The sequence below is a fragment of the Manis javanica genome, chromosome 4 (assembly GCF_040802235.1).
Source record: "Manis javanica isolate MJ-LG chromosome 4, MJ_LKY, whole genome shotgun sequence".
NCBI lineage: Eukaryota > Metazoa > Chordata > Mammalia > Pholidota > Manidae > Manis > Manis javanica.
The window spans coordinates 24,816,835-24,839,197 of NC_133159.1; the positions used below are offsets into that span (position 1 = coordinate 24,816,835).

Sequence of the window (22,363 nt, forward strand, 5' to 3'; positions counted from 1 at the left end):
GGATCACAGTTCCGGTGGCTGTTGCCTGTCACTGACGCCGTCCTCAAAGTTGAAAAGCATTTACAGTTTGACCTTACCTTTGGATGGGCCAGAGTCCTATTTCCAGCTCTACTGAGTAATGGCTGTGGGAAGCAGTTCCCCTGGGACACGATGTTTCTCTGCGCAAAAGCTGAGATAATGATACCAACCTCATGGGCTTGTCTTGATGTCGATAATGTGCAAAAAGTACCAGCACTTTGCCTGCTGGCCACACACAGGGATCTGAATAGGGTTACTGTTGTTCTATCAGTTCTTTTCTGCCCTGAGTAAGATCTTTGCTTATCCCTCCTTCCTCCCAAGGATGGGCTACCTTTGCTTCCCCTCTGCTTACCTGTGTTAAATGTGGGGTTCCTGGTATGAACCTGACAAGCCCAGATTCATTTATTCAAGAGTTCTCTGGATATTTCATACCTCTCAGAGGTGCCCTGATTTCCCAGATTCCCTAGTTGAATGTGCAAATTAGGCATCTACTGTTATTCCCAGGCACTTGGAAACTGAGTGACGACTGGGAAGTGGCCAGCATGGACCAAGGCTAAATGGAGGAAGGGCAGGAAGGACCTTGGAAGGGGTGCTTCTCCCCGAGAGGACAGATCCACTGAGCAAAGATGGAGGCAAGTGGCTTTGGGGGAGCCACAGGGATCTGAGAGCATGGGGTGGGGTAGGAGGGTTTGGGGATACTCAAGTCTCAGAATCATTTCTCCCTAACTTTAGAAACTGGGGTGCTCTCTATCATCCAATCAGAGACCTTTCTTTTGCCCCTGCCAACAGCCCTCCCAATCCTTGTTCATGTCTCTCTTCCTAGAACCCCAAACAGGTCAGTGACTGGGATGATTCCCTCTTCTCTTCCCACCTCCAGGTATATACAGATGAAGATCCATCTAGGGCCCCAAAGAGTATCCAGTCTAACCTCCCTCACTCTGCAGGTAAGGAGACTGAGGAAAGGATCTTCAGACAAAGTGGGTCAGCACGGAACTAAGATTAGGCCCAAGACTCCTGTTTCACAGGCTGCTGCACTGCACTACTGCAGGGGCCCCTGTGGTCTTCCCACTGACACTGTGACAACCTGTGTGTCCATATGCAGGGCCCCGCCTGACTCCAGGCTGCTTCCCCATCATTCAGTGGTGGGCTGGACCTAGTTCTACACAGCAGACCTGGGGACTTACCTGGCCTAGGTGGTCCCATACCCCACACAAGGCATAAGGAGGAAGATAGACCTCCTGTGGTCAGAGCCAGCCCAGACGTTCAGAAAACACACAGTTCCAGGCACTGACTCTGAGAGGCAGCTGGAGTGAGAGGCAGGGCCTCCCCAAGTGCACTGTACTTTGTAGCTTAGCAATAAATCATTAGAATGGTGTTATTATCCCTACTTTCCATGTAGGAAAACACAACCAGAGAGGTTAAGTCATCTCTTTATAAAGTCATGTGGTGATGGAGCCTGGATTCAAGCCAGTTCTGTGAAATACAAGAGACCAGACTCTTGCCAATGTCTCATGAGCTCTCTGCTCCTAAGGCTACCACCACCCCCTCCTCCAAGCAAAGACTGAGTCTTACAGGCTAATAAGTTGGGATGTGAGTGCTGGCTTTATTCTAATCCAAGCCCCATCACTTATCACTTTGGGATACGGGACTGTAGGCAAGTCATGTCCTTTCTCTGAACCTCATTTTTCTACCTATGTAAAATGGACAGAATACTATCTACCTATTAGGGTTGCTTTGTGGATTAGCCATGCTAATGTATGTACATTGCCTTGGACAGAATAGATGGGCCTTTTTGTTTGTCAAAATGAATGGAACTGACCACTGACACCCTGTAACTTTAATTTAATACAAATTCATCATAACTCACAAAATGGGCAATATTTAAAAAAAAAATACTGTTGGAGTGGCCCAGATTCTGGTAGATGAATGGGTGGGGTGACTGCTGAGGATTTCCCCTGCCCAAGGGAGGCCCTGTATGTAGCAGTTGTGAGGTGGGAGCTGCTGAGTTAAATTAGTCTGGCTCCTTTGGGATGGGTATGGGCAGAGACCCCAAGTTCAGGATCTAGGACCCAGGACTAGAAAGAAAAGCTATGGCTGGAGAGACATTTTTGCTTGGTCCTGCAGGCCTACCCATTGGCTCTGGCCCCTGGGCAGGCACACAGCCACGGAGGTTCTGCTGCTTCAAAGCCAAAGACTTGTGGTAAAAACCATGGATGGATGTTCAACATCCATTCTTTCTTCCTTCTGGTTGGCCTTTTGATGTGACTGAGGCTACAGAGAAAACTACATTTCCCAGGCCCTCTTGTAACCAAGGTTCTGGATCTCATCTAAGTTTCCCCCAAAAAAATCCCTTATAGTGATTTGGATTTGGGAACTGAACTGAGTGGGAGAGAGGCAGGTCTAGGGACGTCCATTTGCTGACTTGGATGGTAGCACAAGAGACAGTCGTCAGTGGCTGCCTGATTCAGTGGCTTCTCAAAGCATTCCTGGGCAGGAGAGACCATATGAATCTGTTGTCTGGGAGGTGTTCCTGGAAATTTCAGCGAATAGTCTGCATCTCCAGCCCTTCCAGTGGTTTTATAAAGCCATCGGGGGCCTAGTAATAAATCTTATCTAATTAAACTAGCTAAAAGCAGCTCTTCTTTTCTGCAACATGATCCTGAGATGAATGCCAAGCCTGATGAGAGGTGCCAGCCAACAGCATGTCCCACCGCTCAGGTCCTTAGGGCTAAAACAGTGGCTCCTCACAGCCTAGCCTGGTCACAGGCCTGGCTGGCCCCTTCCCAAGCTGCAGGGAACCTCCATCATCCAGCGATGCTGTCCCGCAGCTGCCTTTAGGCTAGTGGGCTCGGTGAGTGCCATCATCCTGTCATTAGACCTGTGGGCAGGAAGGTGGTGGCTCAGGGACTAACGTGGGCTCAATTACTGGGTGCTTTCCGCAGGCCATAGCACCATCTCTGCCTGCAGGTAAGTGGGAAGAGCAGGAACTGTTAAGCTCTTGGGTCGGAGGTAGAAGAGGAGGGTGGTTCTTCGGCAACCCTAGGACCAGCTACTGCCTGTGTCCATGTGGGCTGGGGTCAAGGGTAAAAGGGCCCATCACTAGCTGGGTCAGGGCATCAGGCCTGGGAGCATGAGTTCTGTGTATCTTCGCTGCTGCCACCTGCTGGCAACACTCTGACACATCCTGAGATCGGGCGTCCGGGCAGGAGGGAGACAAAGGGAGGAAGTCCCCTGTCCCTGAGAGGATGGGGATAAGGGTTGGGCAGGGGCTGCCCTGAGGAGAAGCTGTGTCACATCCTTGGACCAAAGCTGCACCCCCGTCAAGGTCAGAGTTACAGAACATCAATGCTGTTAGAGAGTTTAGGAATCATGGAGCACAGCCTCCATTTTACTGACGAAAATGGAGGCTGCAGGGTAAACAACCGCCCGGCACCCCATAGCTGCCAAGCTGGGCCGGAGCCCCGCCTCCCTTCCCCAGGGCAGGGATCTTGCTGGTGGCCGTGGCCCAGCGCCTGCTGTCTCCCTCCGCCGCCGCGCTAAATGCGGACGGTGTTGATCCGCAAGGGCTGCACGTTCTTGCCGTTGGCATGGCTCTGCCCGGGGCTGAAGTAGGAGCACAGCCTGTCGGGGAACTTCTCGCGGAAGGTATAGAGCCAGGACATGTCGTCGGCGTTATAGAAGATGAGCAGGCCTTGGTCGTAGTCCAGGAAGACGCCCACCTTGTCAAGCTTGCCGCGGACGTTGAGCCGCGTCCAGGGCTCGGTGCAGGCGCTGTACTGGTTGCCGTCATGCATCACGATACAGTAAAAGCCGCGGCTGGGTTGGATCTGGATGCTGCCTTTGCGGCTTGCGGCCTCGTGTGCCAGCCCGATCACCCACTGGGTCTTCTCGGCCACCACCACCTCCCAGTAGTGGACGCCGCTGCTGAAGGCCTCGGAGCCCAGCACTGACACCTCCACGTCGAAGCGCTTGGGCGAGTCCTGCAGAGGCTGTGGGTGCAGGTTGCCATAGGCCACGATGGTGCAGTCGTCAGACAGGATCAGGCGCTGATGGGCAGTGCCTGGGTCCAGGGTCAGGGCGGCTGGCACTGCAGGGGATGGAGGAAGGAGGGAGGATGAGTGGAGAGAAGACTGCACTCTGCGGTGCCTCCCTGAAGGCCAGGTTCTGGTTGGTCCCCAAGAAGCTGTGTGATGCTGAATACAAGCCTGTCCTGTCTGGGCCTCAGCTTCCTCCTCTGTAAAATGGCAGGGTGATGGCTAAGGTTCTTTCAGACTTACATTTATTTGCAGAGGAGCAGGAGCTATGACTGCTTGCTAACTGCCTGGGGCAAGGCATATAGTGGGTGCTCAACAAGAGTTCTTGAATAAACCAGAATGAGGTCCAGAATTAGGGAATTTCAGGGCTAGGAGGGAGCTTGAAGATTATCCAGTTGCTGGTAATCACCCTAGGGGGTGACTTGGAAATCTATAGGGGTGTTTTGGTTTTCTCAGTAGATGGGGGTCCAGGGATGCTAAATGCCCTGAATTAAATGCACAGGGCTGTCCCACCAATAATTCTCATATGTTCCATTGGGCATTCATGTGGATGAAAAATCTTTTTTGTAATGATCTGAAACTACAACTTAACCCCATTTACTATATAAACATGAACTAATTTTTGTGTAGTTTTATATACCTTTGAGTATTTTGGGATGCTGTGTAAATTAAGAGAAGACTGAATTTGTTTTGATTGAAACTCCACTGAGAATGGTTCACGTTTTGGGAAATGCTTCTCCTAAGAACAATTGCACTGACCCATATAACCTGCCTGTTTTGGATGGTACTGCAGACACAATGGGATTTTTACCTATGGTGTGAGCACCTAACTACTTCCAGTGTATTTTCCAGTGTAGTTGTGAGTGAACATCTGCATATGACATACATAATATTTTATTATAAATATTTTCCTTCATATTAAAGTCAGAGTATATGTGTGTGTATATGTGTCTATATATGTACTTGAGGTTATGTATACCCAGTGCCCAGTGCAGAACGTGGCATGGGAAATTTCCCAGAAAGGCTCACCAAATCAAACCGACCTTGCTTGTACTGTTCTTGGGGGCAGGCATCACTGGCTGGGTCATCTGGCTCTGGACTGGCTACACTAGCTTAGCAGGTCGGGCTCTCGGAGTCTCATAAACTCTTGTCAAACCCTCTGTTTACTCTTTCCTCCTTGAGGGAGTTGATGCCCAGGCAGAGTAGGTGGAACTTGGAAGTGGCCCTCCTTAGCCTGCAAGGCCATTTCTAGGCCAGAACAGATGGAGTTAGGAAAGGTGGGGACAAGGAGTCCTGCCAAGGATCCTCAGGGCAAAGGAAGGACTTCTTTGTCCGGCTTTCTGCTGCGTTCCTTATCTGGTGGAGGAGGGGTGTGATTACACTTGTCAGGCGCATTACCCTTACTTCAGTCACCTCTGTGGGCTGCGTACACACACAGAAATAAAATGTCTCAATGATGGCACCTGCCCCCACAGGGAAAAGCCAGTCTCTGAACTACCCTAATGTAGTAGGAAGTGTGTGTAGTAGGGAAGCTAGGGAGAGAAGAATCTAATCAGACACAGATGGGACCACTCCTACAGGCCATATAATGTGGGACACCCTTGGACGTCTGTAGCAGAGGGGCAGAGCAGGTACAATGCTGAGGAGTGGGCAGCAGCAGTTCTGAAGGCCATGTGGGAATCTGGGCTTTATATCTGAGGTGCCCAGGATGGTTTGAGGAGATGAGAACAGGCAGAAACTGCAGCTCAGGACAGAAGGACGGGAGAGAGACTGGCACACAGGCAGGAGGTTATCAGCCCCAGATTTAAACGTATCTAGTATAATTTGGGCCACTTTCGGTGCCCCTCTGGAGTGGGGTGGCTATCTTAGGAGGCAGCCAAGGGGGCTCTCAGTGGTTCTGGGATTGGGCCACAGAGACAAGCTGCATGAGCCGGCAGCACTGAGAGCCAGCTCCGGGGCCTGGACGCTAGAGCTTGAAGGCCAACAGACCCGTTGAGTGCAAGGCCCGCCTAGGCCTAGGAGAGGGACCTGCAGCTCACACTGGGCAGTGGTGGAAGTAGAGGCGGGACTGGGGGGCGGGGCCTGGTAACAGGAGGCAGGACTGATTGGCAGGCAGAGTTCGCTCATATTAGGCCGAGGGCGTGGTCTGACCTATACACGGCTTTTACACCCCAAGGGGCAGAGGTCCGTTTCCAAGCCCTCACCACCTTATAAACAGAGTCACCTGAGAACTCCATCCAGCACCTATCTTCTAGGCTCCCTTATGCCCTCGCTGAGGCGCAGGCTGGTAGGATTAACAGCATTCAGACCAGAGAAAGACCCAGAAGGGGGAATGGCAACTTTTTCCCTCTGTAAGAAGCCAGTCCTGTGTAGGGGCTGGAAATCCCTCCACCCATCCTTTAGTCTCAGGAAAGGTGACAGACCCAGAGAAACAAATCCAGTACCTGGGAGTTCACTATTTTACAGGCCAGAGCTCTTTTCTGGGACTTGTGACATTGTTTTATAAAAACAAAAAGCAGGTGCTGAGGCCCCAAGCGTGTTCTCTGCCCATTTGAACCTCTCTGAGACCCAAGATCAAAAAGCATTCAGGAATGATCAGGGACTATGGAGGCCCTAGGAAATGTCTCCTGACCATCATCAACCACACACTATAGTGGCCCAAATAGCAGAGAAACCGCGCTGCCCAGTGCCATCACCTGGCGGTGAGTGGCTTACGCTTTTTTGTTTTCAAGAACAGTTGCTTCCAGCATTCAGGGGCCTTCTAGAACAGGAGATACCATCAGCAATTTCCTCTGGCCAAGCCTTTAAAAAATCTGGTCCTTCAGGCCTCCCACTTACTTAGGCCATCAGCGGCACAGTGTTGGTATTTGAAAAACATGTTCACAGGTAGCTCACGGGAACACCACAGAAGCCCAGAAGCACAAATTATGGTACCCATTTTTCAGAATAGGAAACTGAGGCTCCAAGAAGACTTCTCTGAGTTAAGGGGCTTGCCCAAGTTTCCACTTGAGGTGGAAGTAGAGGTGGAACTTGAAATAAGGTCTTTTCACATCATGTTCTATCCTCTAAGTGGCCCCAGAAAGCCTGTTCTGCAAGACTAAGGAACCATTTGATGAATCATGATAATAACAAACAGGTATCAAGAACTTACTAAGTTCCAGGATTATTATTACAAATAAGTGGTTTCACTTAATTCTTACACCTACTCACTTTCCCCATCCCTGTTTTACAGATGAGGAAACAGGCTCATAGAGGGCAGCAATTTGCCCTGAGTTACACAGCTAGGCAGTGAACACGCTGGAACCCCAAATGATTGAATTCAGGTAAGCAGCAGGGAGGAGAGGGCAGCCCAGAAAAGGGAGGTGGCAGGAGCAAGGGAAGCAGTGTCTGGTGACCTCAAGACAATGGCCACCTGGCTGGGGAGGGAGTTTGCGCCTGGGAGCTGGGACAATCAGGTCAGGCAGTTGGAGGAAGGTTTTCAGTGTCAGCTGAAGAGGAGGACAGGGGGCAGGGCAGAGTGGAGAGTGGAGGTTCCAGAGCAGGGGAGTGACAGGTGCTGGATGGAGTTCTCAAGTGACATAATAGGAAGCCTGAGCCAGAAAGGGGGCAAGTAGGAAGCTGCTAGAATTCATGGGATAGGTCCTTAGGGGCACCTGCCCCTCCTATCTGGACGTGAAGGGCCTTGGTGCTGGCAGAAGGGCCAGAGTGACTTCACAGGCCCCACAGACAAAGGCAGCGGCTTGGTAACTAGGTCACTGTTCTCTGAACTCCCAGGGCCCTGTCCTTGGCGGGATGTTCAGGGCACACACTAATGCTCCATCAGCCCCTCTCTCACAGGCAGCTTTCTCTGGGGCAGTGGTTCTCAACTGGGGTGACTTGCCCCACAGGGGACATTGGGCAACATCTGGAGACATTTTTGGTTGTCACAACTGAGGTCGGGGGTGTGTGTGGCATCTAGCTGGGTAGAGACCAGGAATGCTGCTAAACATCTACCATATGCAGGACAGCCCTGCACAACAAGGAATTATCTAGCCCCAATGTCAATAGTGCTGAGGTTGAGAAACACTGCTTCAGGGCAGTCAGCAAGGTCCCACATTCACTTGATCACTTGTGAGGGAATCAAGAAGGGAACACCAGCATCCCTGTTTTACAGAGGAGGAAACTGAGGCTCAGAAGATGTGCTTTGTCCAAGGATGCATGGCAAGTTCCTTCATTCAAAAATATTTATTGAACACTTACTTCATGGCACTATTGTGATAGCAGAACTGAAACTAGGGGTCATTCATCAACAAACATTTACTGTCCTGACTGCTGGGGATATATGAATCACACTGCACCCCTGGCCCCTCAGAACTCACGGTTTAGTGAGACAACCACACACACACTGACAAAACAGTGAGACCAGGAAAGCCAAGACTACCTGGGAAATCCAGGAAGGCTTCCCAGAGGAGGTGTTTAAGATGTGAAGGAAAGTAGGAGTTAGTCATCAAAGATTGAAGTTTGTGTAGAGGACTCTAGGCAAAGGGATAGCATGTATAAAAGTACAGGAGGGAGAATATGGCTCACTTAAAACCTGAAGATGGTTCAGTGTGGCTGAGTGTGATGTGGAGGGGAGAATGGCAAGGCCAGATAGGGCCTTGACTGTCAGGCTGACATGCTTGGGTTGCCTCTCTGAGCTGTGACAGGGATGCAGCAGGTGGCAGCTGAGACAAATAGAGTTCCTGAGACCCTCTGCCTGAGAGGCTTCCCTGGATCAGCGGCTGAGGGGGGAGCAGGACCCTTGGACGTGCTTCCTGTCTCCTTGAGTTATGCTGCTTCACCCACACGTGACTCTCACCCTCCTGGGTCCCAGTGTGGAGGTCCCTCCAAGGCTGGGAGCACACAGAGGCCTCCGCCCCAGAAGGACAGCCCAGAGCCCCACCCAGTCTGCTGGAAAATTGGCCCTTCCCCAGCTACTGCCCCCTTTGTCAGCAAGGGCACAGATCCAGGTTTAAGAGTACCAGGAAGTGTCCCTTCACTTCTTGCAATCAGTAATGATATATCAAATGAGGCTTCAGTCACCTACAGGGGAGCCCCATCTCTGTCCAGCATTCACACCGCAGCGATGGTCCTCAGCCCCAATCCATCCCTGCCAGAAGGCCCAATCCTGAACATCCGGGATCATTCATGCCCTCCCCTCCCCACTGCCTTTGCCTATGCAGGTCCCAAAACTGGGGATGTCCAGAGGCACCTCCAGGCACCTACCCTTCCCTGAGTGGAGAGCCTGCTTCATTCAAACATTGCCTGTTCGGTGCTTCTCTGGGCCCCTCAGGGCCCCCACAGTGCTGTGTAAGTCCCTTGTCATAGCCTTTGCCTCATGGGGTCTGTTTGCCAGTCTGTCTCTCCTGACCCCTGAAAGTACCCTGAGGGACTTCCAATGTTTGGTAAGATGGTAAGACTGAATCTGGACAGGTGGAAAGAGCTCTGACTACTGACCCTGGGAAATCAGTGAGCCTCAGTCTCCCCAGAAGGCTTCCTGGGTTGGTATGAGGCTAGAGAATGCCTGGGTAGCTTAGTAGGTAAGGGCATAGGCTTTGGGGTCTGACAGACCTGGTTTAAATCATGGCTGTGCCATTTACAGCTTGTGACCATGGTCAAGATCCTATCAACTTTGTACCTCAGGCTCCTCATTTGAAAAAATGATGCTAATAATAGGGCCTACCTCTTGGGAAGAATTCCCTTCCATATCCTCTCTCACCTCTAAAGGACATTATGCCTGACTTAGGAGCACACAGGCTTCCTGCCAGACAAAGCAGGCTTAAATCTGATGCCCATGTGGGTTGTGTGACTTCAGGAAGGCATTGGTTTCCCAGTCCCAGGCTTTACTAACTCACCTAGAAACCTGTTCAGACTGTCCCCTCTCTTGGCAAACCTCCTATTACCTCCACTCACCTCTCACCCCAGCCAATGACCTTGCTTCCTCTTACTGGGAAAGGTAAGGCCATCAGAAGAGAATTCCCAAGAGCTCCCACCACTGCCCCTCCTCACAGGGCCCATTTATTCTGCCTTCTCTGGGTCCCGAAGATGGGGCGTCTGGGCTCCCAGCAGAGAGAGAAGCAGATGCTGCTCCTGGCTGTCCTGCTAGCAACTCTCTCCTCCTCCATCCTTAGTGCTGCCCTCTTCTGCTGGTCTTTCCCATCCCCCCACAGAAGTGCTGTTATTGTCTTAAACAGATGGCTGCTGCCTCAATCTCCCTCTTTCTCTTAAGTAAAACTCCTTGAAAGCATTGTCTCCACTTCCTCTCCTCCCATTCTCTCCTCTAGTGGGGCTGTAGCCTTATTGCTCCACAAAAGCAGCTCCTGTCAGGGCTGCCAGAGACCTGTTGCTGGGCCTGCAGAACCATCAGTTCTGGGTCGCCGTCCACTCGGCTAAGCAGCCGTTGCCACCATTCCTCACTCTCTCCTCTTGGAAGCACTCTTCGCCCTTGGCTGCCAGGACATACCCACCTCCCTCACATGCCTCTGGCTGCTCCTCCTCTATCTCCTTGGCTGGGTCTCCATCCTGTCCCTAACTTCCGGGAAGGCCCCAGGGCTCCGAATATTAGTGTAGCCCTCCCTCTCTCTCTCTCTCTGTCTACCCTCACTTCCCTGGCCATCTCATCCAGGCTCATTAAATCCCATCCACACGTTGATGTGGCCAGCCCTGACCATTCTCCAGCAGTGCAGACTTGTCGCTCCAACTGCCTTCTCTACGTCAGCTCTTGGACATCTACTCAGCACTGTGAACCCTGTGCGCGTATGACTCCATCTTCCAGTCACCTTGGCCAAAATCAGTGTTGTCTTCCCTGTTTTCTTTCTCCTTCCTGAGATCCAATTCCTCAGCAAATCCTGTTTACTCTCCCTTCAAAGTCCATCCTCAATCTGATCGCTTCTCACCACCTCTTCTGCCAAGGCCCTGCTCCAAGCCAGCATCATCTCTCAGCTGGATTGCTGCAGTGGCCTCCTACCTTTCACCCACATCATTCTGTTCTCAGCCCAGCAGCCATAGGGACGCTTTACAAATTTAGGCTCATGTCACTGCACTGCTCCAAGCCCTCCCGCAGCTCCCATCTTCCTCAGCACGAAATGTAAAGTTCTCACACTGGCCTCCAGGCTCTCACGGTCTGGCCACTGCTGCTCCTGACCGCCTCACCTCTACTCTCCCTCTTATTCCACTCCAGCCTCACTAGACTCCTTCCTGTTCCTGAACATGCCAGGCTTGCTCCTGCTGCAGGGCCTTTGCACTTGCCATTCCCGCTGCCAGGAATGTTTCTTCCCCAGATATCAATATGGCTCACTCTCCTTCCTTTAGGCCTTTACTCCCCTGTCTCCTTCTCAGTGAGGTCTTCTGACTGGATCCCCTATCTAAAATCTCCATCCTACCTCAGTTTACCCAGCCCCCTTCCCTATTATCATTGTCTAAGAAACTCTGGGTTTTACTTGTTTACTCTTGTTTGCTTTCTCTCTTGCACCCTAGGATGTAAGCTCCATGAGGGCAGGATTTTTGCCTATTTTGTTTCTGTTGTGTTTCCAGCACCTAGAATAGAGCCTGATATGTGGTAGGTGTTTGATATGTACCGTATGCGAAGAGTGGATGAATGAATGATCCAGCGCCTCTGTCTTCATCTAGACAATGCGTATACTAACAGAACCCCCCTCATGGCTGTATGAGGACACTCTGAGCTGAGTGATTGTACAGATGCCTAGCACAGGTCCTGAAACACAGCAGGTGCTTAGCAAGGCACCCTTCCCATCCCTTCGTTTGGCCCCCAGGCTGTGTGTAGGGCAGGGGGCTGGGCTGGGATATGTGTCCCCAGCTCCTGCCCGTAATGACCCTTGCCTCTTCCTGGGCCCTGTTAGTGAGCGTCAGGAAAGGGCTTACCTGGGTGGATGTCTTGGAACAGGGACTTCCAGATGGTGTACTGCAGGGGGCCTGTGTACTTGGAGGTCGGGAAGTCTTCATAGGTCAGATTGGTCTCATGGATTTTCCCTTTGAGCCTGGAAGGAGACAGAGGAGCAGGCTGCTTCGGGGCTGGATTTCTGTCCCAATGCTGGGGGCCCTACAGCCACCTTCAGGGCAAGGTCATGTGTGTCAAGTCTGCTGGGCCCAGTTCAAATGCCTGCTTGTGCCACTGCCTACCCCTTTAGCTACTGGCTTCAGTTTCCTCATCTTTATAATGGATTCTATGACAGCACCTGTCTTCCAGGCTTGCTGTGAGGATTACATGGCATAACATATGGAAAATGCTTAGCACAGTGTTTGGCTTATGGTAAACACCAAATACCTCATAATGGCTATCAGTAATGATCATCAACAAATCAATAATTAAGCATTACTATTATTAAAGGTACTGTGGGACCAGAGAGACCCATGCTTGAATCCTGGCTGAGCAGTCTTGGCCAATTGACCTAGCTTTTCTGGGCCTCAGTTTCTACATTTGTGAAATGGGGATGGCAGTGGTAATTATCCAAGGGGCTTAGTAGGGTTATAATATAATAACTACTATTTATTATATGTAATATTAATGTTATTATAAATAAGATGTATTTGTAATATAATGATTTAACACAAATAATATATAATTGCAAGTATTATATATATAATAATATAAATACATAAAGCCTTTAGCCCAGGCTGTGGCACACAGCAGATGTCCTGTAAATGTTTGATGAAGATGTGAACGAAAGAGTTCTCTGTAAACCACCATGTCTGCCTCTATTCCCGCCACTGTGCATGGGCTGAGGAGGGCCTCCAGCAGGCAGGCACTTACCGCTCAGACAGCGAGGCCACCCCAGCCAGGAAGGAGTGCCGGTCAGTTTCGGCCAGCCGCTCCTGCAGGATCTGGGTCCCCTCCTGCACCTTGCGCAGCTGCTGGCTGTAGCGCTGCACTTTCTGCTCGATGTCGGTCAGTGTGCGGGCGGTGTCCGCCTCCAGCTCCTCCAGCATGGCTTTCTGCCGCTCTCGCAGAAGCCGGTGCAGACGCTCGAAGGCTTCGCCGATGGTGGTCCGCAGGCTTTTGGTGGAAGACTGTGGGGACAGTCATCAGGGCTTATGTCCCTGGGCAGAGGAGGAAATCTAGAGCCTTGCCCAGAGGGAGGGGAGGGAAAGGGCCCACTTCGTGGGGGTATGTCACATGCAAAAGCAAGATGGTATGAGAGGACGGGCATGGCCAGGGACAGCAAATAATTCTGTGTGCCTGTTAGGAATATAATGAAATGGTCAGGCGAGACAATGACGCGTGAACTAGAGAAGCAGCAGAGGGACATGGCTTGAAAGACACATGGAGGGAGCCTCTTTAGCCCTGGTGATGGGCTGGGTATAGGGGCACAGGGGAGAAAGATATGAGGGTGATCCCAGATTCTGCCTTGGGGGTGGGAGGGTTGGGGAAGCTGGGGGAGGTGGCAAGCAGAGAGCAGTTGCTGAGTTCAGTCTGGGATACAGTGAAGTCTTTATTTAAAAAGACATCACTCATGGGCTCAGACAAAGATCACAAGGAGATGTCAGGCAGCTTTATAAACTGCAGTGTGTGGGGCAAACCTTAGCAGTCACTCACCCTGTCTTGCCAGCCCTGAAACCCCCTGGCCAAGGAACAAGAGCTGGAGGCTAAAGCCATTATCACAGAAGGGAAGTGTCGTCTTGCAGGGTTCTCTCTGCTCCTGTGGGCACTGCCAGACCCAAGAGGGGGCTGAGTGGTGAAAGGCATAGGCTTCAGTGCCCAACAGCCTGGGTAAGAATCCTATAGCTCTGAGTCTCTAGCTGGGACAGCCTCAAGCTGCTTAGTATCTCTGAACCTTAGTCTTTTTATCTGTGCATAGGTAACACAACTACATTAAGGGTTATGGTGAAGATTGAATGGGCAAATTTCACAAAGTGCATGGTGTTATTCCAGGTGCAGAGAAAGAGCCTGGCTATTAAAAGGGATCAATTCTAACAGGCTTGTCCTAGAAGTCTTCATTGAGAGATGGCTTCTGGATTGGGGCCTGAAGAATGGGCAGGATGTCCACTGGGGGCACAGGGAACAAGCCCGGGAATAGGGAGTCAGGACAACATGGGGTGTGGAAGTGCAGCCAGGCCCCATCCATGTGTGGAGCCTGCCTCTGCAATTTTACTTTGTGGGATTCTGGCTGGGGGTTCACAGAGTCAGAGACCCCGCTGTGTTCAGTGCCCAGGACTCTGTGGGAGGCTCAACAAAGGCTCAATTAGGGCCGGTCCCCCGCCCCCCCTTCAGCGGCTGGGCTGCTGGCCTGCAGGAAGAGCTGCTGGCAGCCGACCAAGCTCCCTGCGCATGCCCACCCAGAGCGCCAGGCAGACAAAGAGGGTGGGAGAGAGGCTGGGGATGAACAGCAGGTTGCCTGTGGCCTCTGGGAGCTCCTCACCCAGGGTGGGCTGAGGCTCCTGCAGCAACAGGTCACAGGTGGGAAGATGGTCTTCCCTGCCTTCCTAAGACCCCCCCATATCCCAGGGCCACCCCCCCTCTGGCTCCTCCCCACCACTCTGCAGCAGCGCTTGGTCCCCTGGCCACCTCTGCTAACTGACGGTTCTGGTTTGCCTCCCAGCTCTACAGCTGCTCCCTCTCTGCCACCGATGTTCCTCAGGGCTTGTCCAGGCCGCTTCTTCCACACTCTATGTGTCCTCCCTCCTCTTTGACTCCTATTGCTTTGAGTCTGGCTCACAAGTCCTTATCGATGATCTTGCATGTCCCAAGTGCGACATTCATCTTTCTACCTGTCTCTTCCACACATACCCCTGGGATGCCATAGGCTCCAACTCACTGGGTCCACACGTCAAGTCTGTGTCTTTGCAAACAAACTCACCGCCAGAGTGACTCTTCTAATGTGCAAACAGGGTCAGAGCCGATCCCTTGCCCACAAACCTTTCTTGGTTCCTTGATGTCTAGTAAAATGCAAAATTCTCATCCCAGCTCACCCCTTCAGTGCCGTTGCATTGTAATTCCACCTGCCTAGAACAGACCCTGCCCCTGATAAAACCTTTATTCAACTGGCAAACTCCTACTTATCCTGCAAGACCCAGTTTGAAAGCTACCTCTTCTGCGACACTTTCCCTAACTTTTTCAGGCAGTTAAGTAGCTTCCAGAGAATTTTGTAACTACTTTTAACTCACTGTCCCACATTTTACGTGGCTCCAGGCTAGTGGATGAACCCCACCTGGGTGTTAATGACATTTTCCTCAGCCTGCACTCCCTGTGCCCATGCAGGGCCAGGCACAAGACTGGCAGCCAGGACCCATGTAAGAGGTGAAGGAGGTTAAGGAGGGTCTTGACTGGAGCTGTCCTGCAGAGGTGGGTGCAGACACTTATCTCTTTTCTAGGGTGGGTGGGTAGGAGAAGCGGAAGAGGCAGGGAGCTCAAAGTGGGACATCAGAATTACAGTCATCCCAGATGCTCTGAGTATGACCCCTCCTGATGGATCCTATCTGGCTTGCTGACCACAGAGTTATAGATCTTGCTGAGGACGTGCCAATGAGAGCCTGGGCTGTGCACTAACTAGGCTCTGACAGAATTGGACAGTAAGCTCCCAGTTAGCCTCCTACTAGCTGTGGGGCCTCAGGGTGGTCCCTCAGCCTCTCTGTGCTTCAGTTTCCTTGCTGATAAAATGGAAATAACAGTTCCTACCTCAAAAGCTGTTTTCTCCCAACTCATTTGTTCTTCAGCTATTTATTGGGTGGGAGGCACTGTGCTAGGCTCTGGGGAGTCCAGCTGTCAGGGAGGTGACACTGTGGATTTGGGAGACAATGAATAGCAGTTTCCAGTGCAGAGAAAGGTTCAGCTCAACTGGCATGTCCTGTTTACTCTAGTTACTTCCATGGCAGTGCCACCCCCACCCCACTCCAATCCCTTTGGTGCTGTGGCTGGGACAGCAGCCCCTACCCCAGCCCACCACATCCCTGGCAATACACTAGCACTCAGAGAAGCTGGGCCATTTCAGAAAAACCCTGCCAAGAATATGTCACTTGGTCAGGGCCGACCAAGGAAAACACGGAGTTCTGGGGAGGGAGATCAGACAGGCCCTCAGGCCGGGCCATTGGAGGGGCAGGCGCTGTAGGAAAGTGAGCCAGGCACCAGGTGAAATATGACCTCCAAAGCCTGCATAGGCATTTCTTGTATAAACACCCCAGTCCAGACAGGAAGCAGGGCTGAGGGAACTGGAGGGGGAGGTGGCCCCACAGGACCCCGCAGAGGTAGACAGATGGACAGGAAAGCAGGGGAGGAAGAGATCAGCGGAGAAAAACAATGGGGTGGAGAGAAGAAGAGAATGCTGAGGAAGAAACAGACCATAATATTCCCTTCTGATCCAGATAGAGGCTTTCATTTGATTCTATTCACCTGAGAGGTGCAGAAGGACCAGACAGATGGGGAGACTGAGGCTGTGGGGGGCAAATAGGCCAGAGTCCCGTGACTGTTTCTCATTTGTTGCCTGCTGAGGGTCCTGCCAGAGGCACTCTAGAATGTTCTCTGAACGAATGTTTGTCATGACATCCCTGAGACCCCACACGGGTTGGTGGCCAGGCTGTGGGGCACAGATATGGATCTCCATGGACTCTCCCAGCCGCAGGGCAACCTCTGAAGGCCCAGAGCATTCTGAAGGCTCTGCTCCAGCTGCTGCTGGCTGTGGCACCCCTGCTAATGAGTGGAGCCCGACTGAAATCACCCTATAGCTTGGCAGCTGGGCTTGGGTCCTCTACGGAGGGAACTTGGAGGGAGCCCCTTGGAAGTGTGCTAGGATGCAGAACGTCAGGGCTGGAAGGAGCCTGGCAGAGTCCCCATTGGACAGATGGGAAGATTGGTGGCCCAGAAAAGTATGCAATTTACTGGCTTGATCAGAATCTACAGTTTTCCTCATAGGTCATGAAAAAGGTCTTTTCTTTTCAAACTACTGTAGCCAAAGACTACAGGGTTTGGCTCTACTTTTCTGAGTCCATATCCCTACGGTCTGAGTTTAAGAGGGGAAAGAACACCAGGGCTGGGCCACAAATCAGGAGGGCTTCCAGGGAACACGGTGAGGATTGGCTCCTCTGGCAATGGGGGTGTTTAATAATGAGAGAGGAAACAGAGGGCAGGTACATTCTCCTAGCCCCACAGCACCCCAGGTTTCCCCAAAGGTCCCTAGTTCCACCTCAACTTCCGTCCAAAGGAGGGAGAAAGGGCTCCACCCTTAACCCAGGCACCAGCTCAAATCCTTGCCCTCAGTCACTTCGTAGAGGATCCCGCCCCGTTTACCTTCTCAGAAGCCCCAGTCTGGGCTCTACCCCGACAGCCCAGCTTCTCCTACCTCACGTTTGGCCCCTCGAAGACCCGCCCCAACAGCAGGACTGAGGCCCCACCCCTTGCCCCACGAGGCCCCCGCCCATCTAAGCTCCGCCTCCTGCCAGGCTCACCTTGGTCTCTGCTAGCTGTCGGTTGAGCAGCTGCAGCGCCTCCGAGTGCTCCCGCTCGCTGTCCTGAAGGGCCTGAAGCTGCTCCTTCAGCTCCCTCTGAAAGCACACAAGGCCGGGACGGTGAGACGGGCCAGACCCAGCCTAGGTGGTCCTCGGTGATGCAGGGACCAGGCCTGACAAATGCTAGCGCTGCCCCCATCTTGCCCAGCACCCTCCACCCGTTGCGGTTCAACAACCAAGAGCCTAAATATCTCAGAGTCTGTTACCATTTTTCCATCTTTCACCTGGAGTTTTTCAACAGCCTCCTCTCTGGCAGTCCTAGGAGCTCCCATCTCCCTGTCTCCAGTCCACCTCCACATACGTCCCACCCCAACCTGATTTGCCAGTCGGGACTCCTTGTTTAGAATCCTCCCAGCGGAACCAAGGCTGTACCACTGTTCACTGCCAACATTCTCTGGGTGCTTCCAGGGAGCTAGGCACACTGTTTTTAGCCCTTTGCTTATATTAAGTCATTTAGTCCTCTTAATAACCCCAAGGTAAGCACTGTTATGACCCCCATTTTCTGATATGAGAAATTGGTACAGGGAGCTTGAAAAACTGGACCAAAAGCATACAGTTAAGCAAATGTGGATAAAGTCAGAACTGGAACTCAGGCAGTCTGGTTCTGGTGACCGTGACCTTAACACCAGAGGACACCCATGAACCCATGATACCCATGAACAACAACAGAAATCCATGGTAGATATTACAATTTTTTTTTTGAGAGGGCATCTCTCATATTTATTGATCAAATGGTTGTTAACAACAATAAAATTCAGTATAGGGGGGTCAATGCTCAATGTACAATCATTAATCCATCTCAAGCCTGATATTACAATTTTAAATAAGGACAGGATCAGTAGTACTGATTTTCCCTTTGCCTCAGGTACCAGCATGGCATAGTCTAACACTGCTAGCGATCTTGCTTTGTTTAAAAATTTAATATTTTGTTCATCATAGACAGTTAGCATGAATTTTTATTTTAAAAAATTGCGTCAAATTTTATTCATCTTGATTACTAAGTTTTTAGGCACATGTTTCAATTTTGCACCAGACCCTTGCCCCACCCTGTCTCCACCATCCTTCTCACCCCAGGTCCATCCAGCCTTCTGTTCCCCCATCGCTCTGAGCTCCTTTCAGCCTCACCACTTTGCACTTGCTGCTTCCTCTGGCTGGTCCACTTCACTGTCTCCCCATGATTCCTTTGTGTCATAAATGTATCAACTCAGACGCTGGCTCCTCAGACAGGTCTTGCTTGTACAGTACCATCCCTTACACTCTGTCACACATCCTGTTTCACAGTCTTCCTGCACCATCGGCTGTTTCAGATGATCTTGCTCATTTATTTGACTGTGTGTTTATTGCTCGTCTCCTCCACTAGAACGTGAGCATCAAGAGGACAGGAATCCTATCTGGCTTCTTTGCTGTTCTGAACTCAGTGCTTAGAAGAGTGCCGAGCACACAGTAGGGTCTTGATGATTCTTTGTCAAATGAATAAATGCACTGTGCAGGCAGACACCCCCCAGCACAGAGTCCACCTGTCTTTGCTTACTGGGCATTTAGCTCAGTGCCTGTCTCATCGCTAGTTGTTCTCCTGTCTGCCTCTCCTCCATCCCCACCCTAGCCCACGAGTTCTCCAGGATGTGCCCTATGTCCCCTACAAACATCAACAGCCTGGCACTGAGATGGGGCACAAGGACGTTTGCTTTGTGAATGAATTTCCATGGCAACAGCCTCTGAGCAGGACCTGGGTTCCCCACTCAGTCTGGGCTGTGAGTGATGCCAGGGAGCTGACTTCCTGTTCACTCTCACCTCCTACACACTCATTCATTTTGTCAGAACAGGGAGGGCCCTCACTAAACGTCAAGTCCAGCTAATCTCACAGACTAGCTAGTAACATGGAAAAATGGTCTTGATGATATGCTAAGGGAAGAATGCTGAAGACAAAATTATCTTTTATTACTATCCCTTATTCATTTCACAAATATTTATTGAACAACCACTATGTACCAGGCACTACTGAGACACTGGGGATATATAGCAGAGGACAAGGCAGACCCAGTCCATGCCCACAGGGATCTTCTAGTCTGGTGGGAAAAATAGATAACAAACAAGGGAAATAAAAAAAGAGCCAGATAATCACCGATTATGGCCTGTGCTTTGAGAAAATAAAGCAGTGTGAAATAGAGGGTAAGTTTAAGTAGGGTGATCAGGGAAGGCTTCTCTGAGGAGGTAACACCTGAGATGACAGCTGAAGGATAAGGAGGAGCCAGCCATGAAAATAAGAGTCAGATAGGAGAATGGGAACAGCCTGCATTGTGGGAGCCAATAGCTGATACACACACAGTGGTTGGAACTCTGGAGACATCTCAGACCACTGTCAGTTGTAAAGAGGGAAGTCACAAGCTGAAACCAGAGAGTAGGAGGAAGACGGCTCCTGGATGCCTGATGACTGGAGGGGGAGCCACGCCATCACACCATCACAGCACTCAGTGATGTCCTAGGAAGCTGGCCCTCCAAAAAAAAAGGCCCCAGTTTATAGTGTTTGCCAATTTCCCTGGTGTAAATGCTTCCTCTAAAGCTGATTTCAAGCTATCAGCATGAGGTCACTGGACATGAAGCTGGGGAGAGATTTGCTGCACAATCAGCTCTCAAGAACTGGTGCAAGCTGGCTCTAGCACACCACTGCCCAGGTCCTCTCCTATGGACTTGTACATGAGAGAGAAATATACCCCCATCTAATTTCAGCTCCTTTCATCAGGTCTCTATTACTAACAGCTAGAAGTCATCCCTAATGGATTCATGTGTATCTGAGTTGCTGGGGCAGGCATTTCTCATTCCCCCAAGTGCAGAATGGCTGCACCTTGGGCCTCCCTGATGGCCTTGAGTTTGTCCAGCTTGGGACATAGTCCAGCTGAGAAGCAGATGTTTGAGAAGATGGGCTGAGGACTGCAATCCTCCCCCTTGGTGGTTCTCAGGGTCCACATAAGACCCAACCCCTGGGGCGGCTCTTTAGATTCCCTGAGAAAACTGCCCTGCAGGCCACGTTCTTCACATTGCTGAGGGCACCCGAGGGACTGGGACAAATTCCTTCCCTCTTTCAAGGCTAGGGAACAGGGAGAGCAGGCATGCCCCTTCCTCCTGGGCCCCAGGAGCAACAGCCACTCATTTACCCATCCCAAAAACATGTGCTGAGGCTTCCTTGGTCCCAGTGGTGCTGGGTCAGCAACAGGGAGAGGGCTGAGGGACAAGTGCCCCCCCATGATGCCTCAGGAGGTGCAGACGAATTGGGGGAAAGGCAAGGACATGAACATGAACATCACAGTGAATGCTGGAATAGTGTTAGGGGACCCCCAACCTGTTCCTCCTCCCATGTTCCCTATCTCAGTGAAGGGTACCCCCACCTCCTACTGCCATCCAAGCCAGAAATCTGGGAGTCATCCCTGACACTGCCATCAATCCAATCAAATTTGCCCTGGAATTTGTTCTCCTTTCTGTACACCTACTGCCCCAATTCATTCAGTTTTTGTCACTTCTTTTCTGGACTGTGACCCCAGGTTCCTCCCTGCTCCTGTATTCTCCAAGTCCCCTTCAGAGCAGCTGGAGTGATTGTGCTACAGGACAGATCCTGTGGAAAGGATCTGCAGGATTTCCGTGTCTGGGAAGAAAGGCACAAAGCCTGAGCATGGCATTCGAGGCCCTTCACTCCTGGCCCCAGACTTCTTCCCTAGCCTCATCTCTTGGTCTAGACCTGTACTGTTCACCAGGGTAGCCACTAGCCACTCTTTAAATTAAAATGAATTAAAATTAAATACAATGGCAATTCAGTTCCTCAGTTGCACCAATTGAACTGGCTTGCGCTTTTCAAGTTCTCCATAGCCACATGTGACCAGTGGCTACTGTCGGACACTGCAGATGTGGGTCACTTCCACCATCCCAGAAGGTTCTACTGGACAGTGCTGCTCTAGACACACTGACCGTCTTGCAGCGCTCCCCTCCGGGCCCTCGCACACGCTATTCCTTCTGTCTGGAACGCTCACCCTCGTTTTTCTCCACTTATTAGACTCACACTCATCTCTTAAGACCTAAATCAAAGGTCATCTCCACTGAAAATCCATATCCCAAGTCCTCCATACCGTCCTCAGACTCTCTGTTCAATGCCCTTTGCTCACACCATTATGGCACACACCGCATTTTAATTTCAAGATTACTTATCATTCGTCCCCATGAGGTCATGGGCTTTTAGGGCAGGGGCTGTGCCTGATAGATTTTCAGACTCTCAGTAGTCAGGTCAGGGCTGGGCACACAGGGATCTCGCTAAGAGTTGGCAGAACGCATCTGCCCAGGGAAGAGGCTGGGTCAGAGCTCACTTCTGAAAGGGTGGGAGGAGAAAAGGGGGCTGCAGGCAAGCAGCTCTCCCCAGGCAGGCTCCAGAGCCGGAGGGAACAACTAACTTACGAAAACCAAACACAGGAGCCCACAGGGAAGGGGAGGCAGAGCTCAGGCTGCCTCCTACTCCTGCCCCGTGGGCTCCGCACAGCGCTGTCTCCCCATGCCACGGGGTCCCCTGCCAGGCCTGGGACCAAACCTAGGTTAGGAGGCTGGCTCTGCCGCCCACTAGCGGTGCGACACTGGGCATGTGCCCAAACATGTCTGTGCCCAGTCCCTCATCTGTGAAACGGGGATAATAATACCACGAGCATCGGGAGATACAGAGTACTTAGCCTCATAGGGGAGAGATGGGCATTCACTGGGAGGTCCGGAGACGGAGCCATTACCAGGTTCTACATGAGGCTCTCAGTCACTACCCTGTGTCCACACTCTTCACTGTGGCCAGGCCCCTCCCTTCTGCCTAATAT

The 22,363-nt window shown here is 51.5% G+C and overlaps 2 protein-coding genes across 11 annotated transcripts in view; one reads left to right on the plus strand and one right to left on the minus strand.

The window, feature by feature from the left end:
* Positions 1 to 556, plus strand: part of AZIN2 (antizyme inhibitor 2) — a 54,210-nt gene extending 53,654 nt beyond the window's left edge. Inside the window, exon 11 of the mRNA XM_037010404.2 lies at positions 523 to 556. Coding sequence (XP_036866299.1) covers positions 523 to 541 — 19 coding nt within the window. The 3' untranslated portion in view covers positions 542 to 556. The remainder of the gene's footprint in view (positions 1 to 522) is intronic.
* A 1,281-nt stretch (positions 557 to 1,837) lies between these two features.
* Positions 1,838 to 22,363, minus strand: part of TRIM62 (tripartite motif containing 62) — a 30,069-nt gene continuing 9,543 nt past the window's right edge. For 4 of the 10 annotated variants that reach the window (XM_073233594.1, XM_073233593.1, XM_073233592.1 and 1 more), the window contains 5 exons: positions 17,466 to 17,561; positions 13,624 to 13,755; positions 12,841 to 13,097; positions 11,952 to 12,067; positions 1,838 to 4,105 (listed from right to left, as the gene is read on the minus strand). In XM_073233594.1, coding sequence (XP_073089695.1) covers positions 3,555 to 4,105; positions 11,952 to 12,067; positions 12,841 to 13,097; positions 13,624 to 13,755; positions 17,466 to 17,561 — 1,152 coding nt within the window. In that variant the 3' untranslated portion in view covers positions 1,838 to 3,554. Of the gene's footprint in view, positions 4,106 to 11,951; positions 12,068 to 12,840; positions 13,098 to 13,623; positions 13,756 to 17,465; positions 17,562 to 17,731; positions 17,860 to 22,363 lie in introns of those variants that run through there. The other 6 variants (XM_017668006.3, XM_073233598.1, XM_073233596.1 and 3 more) reach the window with 5 other exon arrangements.